General features: G+C 31.3%; 1 protein-coding gene across 2 annotated transcripts in view; it reads right to left on the reverse strand.

Moving 5' to 3' along the window:
* Positions 1-12,600, reverse strand: part of LOC134687217 (cubilin-like) — a 36,421-nt gene that overhangs the window by 12,521 nt on the left and 11,300 nt on the right. For both annotated transcript variants that reach the window (XM_063547342.1, XM_063547341.1), the window contains 3 exons: positions 7,422-7,581; positions 3,176-3,368; positions 1,570-1,760 (listed from right to left, as the gene is read on the reverse strand). In XM_063547342.1, coding sequence (XP_063403412.1) covers positions 1,570-1,760; positions 3,176-3,368; positions 7,422-7,512 — 475 coding nt within the window. In that variant the 5' untranslated portion in view covers positions 7,513-7,581. The remainder of the gene's footprint in view (positions 1-1,569; positions 1,761-3,175; positions 3,369-7,421; positions 7,582-12,600) is intronic.

Consider the following 12,600-nt stretch of genomic DNA (forward strand, 5'->3'; position numbering starts at 1 on the left):
CGTCAAACTGTTAAAAGAGTCATTAAAGGCCGCAGTTTATTTATTTCTAACTGCGATCCTTTATGTATTCACAGATATATTGAATTCTTTTAAGATGATGGTCAGTTCACCACTTGTACCATGTTACGTAAATCAACAGTTTAAGACATTAAACAATGTTACCATACATATTACATACCACGTTATTGGGAATAAATAAACTGGGCTTGAAGTTTTGTAATCATGGCTAGTGCTGATTTTATGAGTTCGGCGTCAGATAACAAATTCGATAGAAGATATAAAAACAACCTTCAAGACTCAAAAGAGCCCTTAAAGTTTTGAAGATGTTAACATAATACCCTACCTACGAATATGATGTGTAAGATGAACATTTTTGGATTTAAGGGGGCTCCTGGGTATAAATGATTTTTTTTTCTAATATAGGATTTCGCTATATTTTTTCATAAATAAACTTTATCATATACTTAAAAGAAAAATGAAATAAAAAAATGGGGTCACCGTTCATTTAAGCTAAAATCTGCCTCTGGAAGAAGCATACATTTTTGTTCATGTCCTTTTTTTCTGTTGAACTAATAGGAGAAAAAGAGGAAATATCGAAATAAAAAAATAACCTAACATAAGAAATCGCTTAAATTTTACAATTATTTAGTTTATGTACAGCTTAGTTGAAAACAATAATAAAAAATATAGGTCACCAATGAGTTAAAAAAGATATTTCAAATTTAAGGCAAAAAAAATGGCATTTTTGCACCAAAGGGAGATAATTTGGAGCTTTTTCAATTTTTAAAGTCATCTGGGGCCAAACCAAATCATTTTTGGGGTTGTTTTTTTGTACAGTATCATAAAGTAACAACTAATAGTATAATAAATAAAATTTGTAATGAAAAAATAAAGGTTTAATTTTTTGCTAAAATTTTTGTACCCCCGAGTCACCTTAAGATAGACACTTGAAGCAAACATTAAGATATGAAAATGCATGGTGAATGAGCTAATATTATATCATTTGGGTTTATTCAAATAGGCTTTTGGTTTCTGGCGGAAGGCATTAACAAAGAGTATGATAGTGAAAAGTAAGATTTTAAAAATACCGAACTCCAAGGAAAATTCGAAATGGAATTATCAGACACATCAAACAAATGGAAAACAACTGTCATAATGATATTCATGATTTCGTAAATGCATTTCCTTATGTTGAAAATGGTGAAAGATACTGAACATGCTCCTCAAGATTAGCTGAGATGATAATATCTAGCACTTATACAATGTTACAGCTAATTTGCTAAAACTTTGGTTGGTTTGCTTGCTTTGTTTGTAAAAATGTTTACTCAAGCTTTGTAATAAATTGATTGACATCTTCAAACAATATAGACAGCTAAATTATCCCAATAACAATTGTACAATATACAAAAAAGGCGGGCAAGCTAACCAAAGTCTTGCTTTACATGCATTAGGAAATTAGCTCTAACAGTGTTTCAGTTTTATATCTATATAAAACCTATAAATATACATCTGTTATTACTTTATCACCCACATCATACCCATACTTATTTATATATGTACTGGCATTACTTTCGTCTAGGAATTCATAATGTCCAATAAATCCATGTAGTGTCTTGGTGAAGTCTGTATTGAATACGATTTCCAATTTCGATTGTTGAGATATGAATTCTTTCGGAACACTTTCACCACAGTATCTATCCATAAGTACTTTGAATCCAGAGAGATCTATGTTATAGATGTCGATGTAATCAAACTGACAACTGAAATAAAATCATTCAGTTGACAATTATCATCTGTGATTTTTAAAATATTAAAAGTTTAAAATTAAGTTTTGGTATATTTTACTTTTAAGATAGATTTTATTCAAAGATATCATTTTGATTCTCCAGTGAATACTTTGTGTTAAGTGCTGTTCATATGTGTTCGGCGTGAGAAAAAAAATCCACAAGATAGATATGCCAAAACAAAAACATCCAGGACATAAAAAAGTCCTATGTTTTAAGAATTAACGTTTTTTTTTTATATCTGATATTAGTTAGTATAATGTTGTATAGTATTAAAATGGATAAATGTTAAAGACGTAGGATTTGTACGTCGATTTGATAAATTCTTCCAGTTTAATGATTTCCCAGTTTAGTATATTTGTTTGTGCGCTATTAAAGCAATTACGAATCTAAATTTTACATGTCTCCTTAAATAAATATCAGTTACATAAAGATTCCTTATAAAATACTTGAAGTAATCCCTTAAGCCTAATCGTAAAAGTTTCTATTGGAAATCGATTTTCAGTAGCAGAAAAATAATAAAAGAACGTGGAAGTTCTAATGTTAGTCGAACATTTAAGCATCATTTGTAATTCCCTAGAGTCGTCTTATTTTCCATCTCTTCTCTCAATTGAATGATAACAATCCTATCAAACTTTATTTTTTTGGACAATATCATTAAATTACACAATATACAATCATGGTCGTGTTAGAAAATCAATTTACTTTTAACAAATCTGTCAAACAAATTAATACACATTTTCAAATTGATACTTTATCAGCCTATCATGTTCAGAAAAGCTAAATTAACAATCCATTTTTTTTAAATTTTGGATAGAGCAAGAAGAGAAATCCAGTAGATTTCACGAAACAAAAATGTCAGAAAATTATTGTAAAAGGTGGCAAAAAATATCAAATAGATATCCAAACTCATAAGTCGAAAACAACCTGCCATAGAAAAAAAAAAACAAATAAAATTGAGAATGGAAATGGGGAATGTGTCAAAGAGACAACAACCCGACCAAATAAAAAAACACAACAGCAGAAGGTCACCAACAGGTCTTCAATGTAGCGAGAAATTCCCGCACCCGGAGGCGTCCTTCAGCTGCCCCCTAAACAAATATATACTAGTTCAGTGAAAATGAACGCCATACTAATTTCCAAATTGTACACAAGAAACTAAAATTAAAATAATACAAGACTAACAAAGGCCAGAGGCTCCTGACTTGGGACGTCCAGTAATGGCGGACAAAAAGTGATAAGGTATATATACAAAGTACAGCATACTGATGACCATGTTATGATAGAATTAAAATATGATCTTTACTGCAGACAAAATTTGGATGAAAATATTTGAAATCATTTTGTCCTTAGTTGATGTTCATTATTATTGTGTTATGAATAGCACTTACCCCTTGTCTGAATTTGGTCCTTCTAGCTTGAAGAGGTCAAAGGTTATCTTTATTCTTCCTCGGTCATCAGCTCGGAAGAAATAAACACATTTCAACTCGTTACCGTATTTTTCGGGAAATTGTGGCGACATAAATATACCGGATGTATACTCTCTAAACGAATACTCATGACGACATCTTTTGACTGGTCCCTCTGAAAATAATAGAATAAAAATTGTAGATAATGTATAATCAGCATCGTAAGCTTCTACTTACCATTTACTGCAAAATGCGTTGGGTGTGTAGGTAAAAGTAATATCTTTGGTAAACTACTTTCCTTTTGGTTATCTGTCGGACTAGTCTACTATTAAAGGAGGGTGGTATACCCAACTTAATGATGACTTCACGGTTCAGCTAACAAGCAAGCTTACCAAAGATATTACCACTACTACACACTCAATGCATTTTGAAATAATAGTGGTTATTCTGGTTAAACACCGTATAAACAGTTTCCAATATTTTGTAAGCTACACACAGAGAAAAAAATGCCATACTAAATGTCTGATATTTAAGAAATGAGAATTTGAATCTTTGCTTTGTTGATATGACTGGTATTTTTTTAGGTAAAGATTGTATAAAATGCAAGCAAAACCTTATGGGGTTGACATGATATCTTAATCTTCCAAGGCTTATCACTACCTATTTGATACAATAACTATAATGCATTGATCATATACATTTCCAGAAATTTGTCAATGCAATATATGCTCAGATAGTTATTGCACAAAATGATGTCACGCTTGTCAAGAAAATTTCATAACTTTTGCTAATACTAGTATCTGTTCTAAAAATATAAATGATGTCATTGTTAAAGTCGTCTTTAAAAATTGGAGTTATCTTCCTTAGTCTATAATTGCAACTAATTCAACTACAACCAATGCAATATTTAATTTTACTTCCCACTGATAAATTGGGGCAATCTTTACCCACAGTGCTTACACGCACTTTGATTTTTTTTATATCATTTCGAATATTTTACTGCATTTCCTGCTTTTCATTATCTGCTTAAACGTAAATCTTTTAAAAAAAAACATATAATTAAGATTTTGTTTTATTATTCAAGAAGACGAAAGATTTAGGGAGCTACCATTTGATTTTTATGGGGGGGGGGGGGGGGGGGGGGGCTAGGATGCAATTTGAAAAAAATAGGCAGGACAGGAGTTTTGAGTAAAAAAAAAAAGGCAGGATGAGACACTTGCAAAAAAAAAAAGTCAGGATGACAAATTATGTAAAAAAAGTCAGGATAAACTAAAAAAAAAAAAAGCAGGATCGGATAGAGTGAAAAATAAAAAGGCAGGACAGAGATTACAACTAAAAAAAATGCAGGACAAAATTTTTCATCCTAGCCCCCCCCCCCCCCCCCCCCCCCCCCCCCCCCCCATAAAAATCAAATGGTAGCTCCCTTACTGTATTTTGTAATTAGGATTTAAACGAGGAACTAATATGGTTTAACAGGAATGAACTATGCTTAATCCTTTAATGTTGATGCATTAAATCGGAAAGCATGTCGTTTTGAAAATTCATTTTGACGGAGTCATCGAATACATTTCAGTTAATTTCACTTAAGCGGAAATTGAGGATCTTTACTGGCACTTTTCTTGAAAGCAGTGGCGAGAAAAGAGTTATTAGGGAATTGGTGAATGTATTCCTACAGTGATCAAATCATACAGTCATTAAATGCAAACGTGTCATTCCAAAATCCGATTCCCAGAAGTATACTCCGATAAACTCGCAATTTGATTTTATTCATGGATGTCTATGAGAATTATATGTGATTAAAGAAGTTTATATTATTGACAGACACTTTCCAAATCATCGATCTCCTTGCAGACGACATTTCGATGAAAATATATGATATCATTTTGTCCTCAGTTAATGTTTGTTTTGACAGTTTTGTCACTGGCAAAAGAAAGGTTGAGTTCAGGACAATTCTTACGTAAACCGACCTTAAGAGAAAAGTCTGTCGATTAACATGTCTTGCTGTTGAACTATATACTAGAGAGTAAAATATAATAATTAGAATTCTATATTATGTGTCCTTTATTTAAAAGCGGAAACAACTTTGTGCAAAATATGAAAAGGGTTTAAATGACATTTCCAGAAATAAACCATGTTCTTTTTCTTCAAAATAAAAATCTCGATCATACACACACAGACACTCACAGATACGATATATACTGTTATCCGTCAGTGTGAATTCTTTTGATCTATGTGTACCATGTTCAATGCTTTTACCAAAACTTTGAATAAAAATTGAAAGCAAACATATTTACAAAAACATATTAAATTCGCTCTCACGGGAATGGACTTTTCAATAGATGAACATCTTAATGTTTAATTGCAGCATATACATCGCATTGTTATATTGATTTATCTTTTATATCAATATACAGCAATAACTTAGGAATACCATAGTTGTTGATATGCATTGTATTGTAGATTTATATGGAAAAATTGTGACGTAATATAGCTGCAACAAAGTCAATTGCGCCTAGGTTTGCTTATTTTTCAGCGTTCGCTTTTTGAATCGTTTAAGTTGTCTTTTATGTTTGTGTTCCTACATAAAATACAGATACATTTTTCACCGCATGAACGTTTTGTTTTACTGAAAAAACCTCCCAGTAAAAGATTGAGAAACCAAGTATACAAAACATGTAAGATAATCAAAACACAACAAGATCTGAACGTAACAACGAAATAAGCTTGAAGCTTATTATATTACTGTAACAGCTAATTTCCTACTGCATGTATAGCAAAACTTTGGTTCGCTTGCTTGCTTTGTTCGTATATTGTACAATCAAATTAGGATAACACCCAATTAAATTCAAATATAAATATATACACAGTTTAAACTATGCCTATATATATATTGTTTAAAGGTGTCAATCTCATTTTAAAGACAAAGCTTGTATAAACAATAATACAAACAAAGCAAGCAAAACCAACCAAAGTTTTACTTAGCAAGCATTAGGAAATCAGCTGTAACTATAGACTGTAAATTAAAAACTTTTCTGTTAGTAGAGAAATTATCATGTATCTATCTACAGAGCTTTCTCTTTTTCAAAGAAAGTTTAACAGCTCGATGAAAAATGTTGTTTTAACTATCTTTATTTCATTAATTGAAATTCAAGTTGAAAATTTAATAAATATTGAATGAAGCACGGAGCCTTTTATTAGATTATAAAACAGTTATAACGGAATTGCGATGAAATTGAAATTAGCCTCTGTGAGTAACTCGATATCTTCTTGCCATTCTTTTAAAACAGAACCGGTTAGTTTCATATATATTTTGTTTTCTGTAAATTTATTTTTTGTTGTTATCGCGGCGGTTTAAAACAAAAATCTGACATCGGAGTGGGTCAAACCCAATATTTCAATCGCTAAATTTCTTTTAAAAAAAAGATATGTTTAACCCCGCCACATTATGTATGTATGTGACTGTCCCGAATCAGGAGCCTGTAATTCAGTTTTTGTCTTTGTTTATGTGTTACATATTTGTTTTTCGTTCATTTTTTTTTATATAAATGAGGCAGTTTAGTTTTCTCGTTTGAATGGTTTTACATTGTCATTTCGGGGCCTTTTATAGGTGACTAACTTGTGGAATGGGCTTTGCTCATTGTTGAAGGCCGTACGGTGACCTATAATTGTTAATTTGTGTGTCATTTTGGTCTCTTGTAGACAGTTGTCTCATTGGCAATCATACCACATCTTCTCTGTCATAGTTACATGGGTATTCGATTTAATGTTACAGTGTAGGATTTATATATAATTTGGACATTGAGACAACAACATAACTGTATACCGAAGAACAGTCCAAATCGTACGGGTTTCGCAAGTGAGATTCAGAAGGAGCCAATATCACATGACAAAAACAAACTTTTTCCTTTTTTGTTACTAAATGTCTTTTAAAACACTTCCTCCTTCTCAAGATGTACATTGCCTCATAGGATATCAACACCGTATACATCTGAAAGAAAATCTGTTTAATTTGACCTTGTTTCACATTGCCTTTCTGATAAGTAGCTTTTACGCGGGAAAATTTGCCAGGAATCATGAAAGATGCAACCTAAGTCCTTTAATACCTGTCAGATTTACGACTTTCTTTCCTAATTGTGGTAGTGATGAATATGTGAATCTCACTTTACATTCATATGTTTGGTGAGTAATTTTTACGCGGGAAAGTTTGCCAGGAATCACGCAACCTTACCTGTCAGATTTGCGACTTTCTTTCCTAATTGTGGCAGTGATGAATAGGTCTGGAAACGTAACATGACCATCAATACTAAAAACAGAATCATCGTGAAAGAGTCCAATCCATTCTTTCATCACCATTAACGACAACCGTAAACTTCAGAATGATTTTAGCTCTGAAAATACAACATAACGCAATAAAACATAGAAACAGGATAATTTGAGATTGATTACAAGAAACCTTTTTGATTTTAATGGAAAGTTCTCTTCAATTATACATTCTAGAATACTCTAAATGAAATTATTTCCTCTTAAAAAAATGATGGATTAAATTTAAGCACAATACTTCAACTGTTATTTCGAAAAATGATAAATTATTATGAATATTTAGTTTTCAAAATTATACAATCTGCTAGTCGCTAATATTGAACATTTTGGAAATTATTACATAATAAACCCATATCGATAAAAAGAAAGCAACACCTTCCAGGATATGATTTATGGAAGTTTCACTGGGGACAACATGATTTTCTAAAGGTTGTTACATATTCTTAAACTAGTATAATAAATTTGTATGCGTATATACAATAAAAGTCTTAAGATTTTTAATATTATTGTCCTCTTTGTGTAGCATCGCCTATTCTTGCCGACGAGATACCTCTTTAAAGTCTTGCTTTTTGGCGGTGTTTATGGATTTCTAAGTTTATATCTACAAATGTAAAGAATTTAACAAACGAAGGAAATTGTTTTCGTTGAAATCCTAGGCAAAGTTATTGAGAGAATAGCTTGAGATGCTCTTGATACATTGATAGACCAATACGATAGGGTATTAACATTTCATTTATTAATACATTTGATTCAATTGTTTCTTCTCAGTTATAAATTGAGGGCTCTTCATTTTTCTAATAAAGATATCTTCAACCAATTATTAAAACCTAATTATAACCGATAGAATATTTAGATAATATCTTACACAATTATGAATAGGATTTTTTTTTTAGAATATAAAACTTCAAAAACATACTTGACTATCATTTCATCAACGGCATGCTCTAAGGAATTTACGCTTAATGATGGAACCTACATAAGAATAACCATTCGTCTCAAGTCGGCCGATTCCGTTGAACGATATTAAATGCATTTAGACAGAAATATCATTGTAAAAATATCTAAAGAATCAATAAATGAAATCATTAAAACTTTAGATGACTCAGATTATCTTATGTAAATTCTTCTTTTTAATAAAAGAATTGTCATATAATCGTCAGTTTGTTTGTAAGATTACTGAAGTATACAGTATGCAAGTTAACGGCAAAACTACTGTTTTTATCACAGAAAGGGGGTATTTTTTTTTTGATAGGTTTCCCTATTGATTAAATTGTCATTCTTTTATTAAGAAAAAATGCAGAAATTACCGGTTTGTGAATTTTATTTTTAATGTTTGGCTTCTATCTGGAAAACTATAAAAGGTCAAAGAGAAATTTTTATTTGCAAAAAAGATAAACAAGACAAGTTCTACAAAATATGTCTAACAAGTTCGAAATCGTCATTCGACTACTTATTAGAAGGGTGTCTTCCTCGAATGCCAACATTTTATGTGTAACCTATTCCTTGAATGCCAACAAAAATATTTCAATGGATGTTTATATAATAACAATAGGTGTTTTTAGAACTATCTAAATGTTTTTAAAAGTATAAAATAATTAATGAGCTTGATAAAATTGCAACATTTTATTACTTTTTGATAAGAAAAATGGTAGATTTTAAGGTTAAAATTATGAATTTTAAAGAAATAAATATATTAAAACGTTTTTACAATTCCTTGCTTTCTATTAAAAAAAAAGATAACTTGGGAATGGAAGTGTTTATTTACATAAGACTTTTCAGATTTTTTATCAAAGAAATTTGCATACAGATATATTTAAAAAAAAAAAAAAAAGAATATTAAAGATTTATTGGACAGAACCAATGACTACACTAAATATCAACACCCGACTCTTTAATATAGAAGGAAAACGACAACGAACAAAACGTGGTCGAGATAGCCTCGTTTGGTACATTAACATAATAATAGGTTGGGGTAATGTCAGTTTAAACATGGACACAATCTCCTCCTTTGTCAATCTAAACCATCGGTGGTAGAAGTCGAAAACACAAAGAAAATCTAAATACTAGTAGTCTATTTACCAATACATGACTGTTTACTTAAAAATAATGAGTTAAAGACTGAACATCTATTTTGAAGCAGGATTTTTTTTTAAAACACCGTGTGCTTCCTACAAGTCTTAGAACCTATATAAGGAATAAAAAGCTGTTTTTACTAGTTTGGAATAATTATTTTGTCATTATATACCTGTATTTCAAGTTGGTTTTTCTTCACCAGCTTAGGAATTTGACAGATTTATTGAACAACAAACTTAAAGAACATAAGGAAGAATATATTTTGTATGGCTTAAAAATTATGACGCTATGACAACCGCCTATGCAAAAGAGATTAACTAATGTATATTGACCTAGTTCAAGACCTTGACCATAGAGCGATACCAAGAAGACCATAAACGTCGACAAAGCTAGAAAATTCGTTTGTTAATATGGTTATAACAAGAAAATATTATGCAGACAATACTTTCACATGATCTTATATCTGACTATTTCTGATAATAATTGTCAATAAAACAAGAAGATCGTATATTGACCGACAGTTGATATTGGACATCATTTTATGTATTGTCCATTTCACAAGATGATATGTATAATTTGGACAATTTACTATATATATATACTAAAAAGATGAAAAATACCAATGCCACTATAATTATGATACAAGAATGGGTCTGTAGAATAGGAATATATGCAGTCAAAATTTAATGCCAAGATCGGAAATACATCATTCGTTGGACATGATTACGCAGTGGCGGATCTTGGTTCAAGGAAATTTGCTGTATTTGTTGGGAAATGATAAATATGATACCGAGGGTAGCGAACCGAAATTTTCTATGAAGATTTTCTGCCAACTAATCACAGCTTGTGTGTGTTTTTGAAGTTCTTGAAAAGGGGAAGCTTATTCGATCTTTATATGCCCTCTGAGTCCATGGATATACCACACTCTAAAAACACGGTACACTCCTGTTAACATCGGCCAAGAAGTGTAGTTGTGACATACATTTATTTACTTTTAATCCAAATCAAATTAAGGACATTTCCTTTGTATAGTCAATTGAATATAGACTTTGTATTTGTTTATTCGACATTTACTAGAGGTACAAAAGGGGGGGGGGGGGGGGGGGTCCTGTCCAAACTTGAGCCAGGAGCATCGGACCTTTGTTAGTCTTGTGTTTGGTTTTTTTAATTAATCTAAGTTCATTTATATGTTTTGGAGTTTAGTATGACGTCCATTTTCACTGAACCATTACACATTTTTCTAATTGGGAGCCAGATGAGGCCCACCACCGGGTGCGGGATTTTCTCGCTGCATTGAATACTTATTCGTGGGCTTCGGCTGTTATCTGCTCTTTTGCCAGGTTGTTGTCTCTTAGTCAAATTCCCCATTTCCATTCTCAATGTTTGCTCAAATTTATTTGGAAGTCAAGCGATATCACAGCAGACACAGCTATATTAATGGTGATGATACATATAAAGTCATGACTAAAAAAAATGTGGAACATCTTGACGTCAGCTGATCACGATATTAAAACAAACTGACTATTATTTATTTAATGTCTTAATTCCCATTTTCTAGGACAATTTTAATGAAACATTTGCGCATCGGCTTAATTTTATAAAACCTTATACACTATCGATTCTAACAAAATATATTTTTTTCCACGTTTTCTTTTTTTAAAAGCCTATTATATTCAAATGAATTCCTTATATGTTGAATGAAACTAATTTACAAGTAATAGATAGATTTTGAAAATTAATATCTTCAATTTGATTTGTTGTCTAGGCAAATAAATATATATACACATATATGTATTCAAAGTTACAGAATAGAACACAGGCTAGTCATGTTGTTGTTTAGTGACAAAAGATAATGAGACAATTTATGTCGATTTTCACAAATTTGATCAACCGAATAAGACTATTTATCGAGTTTGTAATAACATAAGCAACACGACGGGTGCAACATTTGGAGCAGGAGTCTGCCTTCCCTTCCGGAGCACCTGAGGTATCCCCCAGTTTTTAGTTGGGTTCGTGTTGCTTATTTTTTAGTTTTCTATGTTGTGTCTTGTGTACTAGTATTTGTCTGTTTGTCTTTTTCTATTTTAGCAATGGCGTTGTCAGTTTAATATATGCGTTTGAATGTCCCTGTAGTATCTTTCGCCCCTTTTATATAACAAATGTGTATTGTTCACCTTCTCTTCATTTTCGAACAAAAATATTAAGTGGCAAAACCTCGGCCATTATGCAATCATTTGGGTTTTTTTTTTAAATAAAACATCTGCATTTTATTTTTTATTCATTTGAACATCTTTATCAGGGGTATAAGTGTCTGTAAATCAGTTTTAATATCTTTTACAGTATACGTCAAGTTTTCTCAAGGAGGTAAACTTAGCTTATTTTCATAAGTTCAAGGGGTATAACTTGTAGTTAAAGGTAGTTAAAGGTCAAAGGTAACAACAGTCATTATTCTTTTAAGATGTACAGTCAGAGAAGTTGTTTTGATTTAATACTCCTTGATTCATGAGGGGGGAGGGCATTGGACTGAAAGCTGATCAAATACTTGATTCGATGACTGTCATCTTATCTGTACACTAATCTTGTGGATTTATGGATTTCACTTCTAATGAGATGACGTTATTTCATCGAGCATTTTTCAAAAGGAAAATCATTAGGATAAACGTTATTTGCTGAGCGACTGTATTTTCGTCTCGCGGGCAAACGCGTGCATGCTTTTTCTCATCTGCACAATAGAATAATGCAATATTGATTGGAATGATTGGAATCAGCATTTCATTTCACCATTCTGTCTTTTTCTACATTATAGACAATGCAAATCTAAGAACATAAACGTTCATAACATTGAAATACAAAATGAAAATAACAAAATTAAAGAAAAATACCAAATTTCAAGGGTTAAACTATTTAGACTTTGCTCAAAGGGAACAGATAGCTCAGTAACGCAGTCAAACGTTTCCTTGAGAAATTAATCAAGTCTATATCTACATTTCAAGATCAAAAGAAAAAAAGAATAC

The sequence above is a fragment of the Mytilus trossulus genome, chromosome 10 (genome assembly GCF_036588685.1).
Source record: "Mytilus trossulus isolate FHL-02 chromosome 10, PNRI_Mtr1.1.1.hap1, whole genome shotgun sequence".
Taxonomy (NCBI): domain Eukaryota; kingdom Metazoa; phylum Mollusca; class Bivalvia; order Mytilida; family Mytilidae; genus Mytilus; species Mytilus trossulus.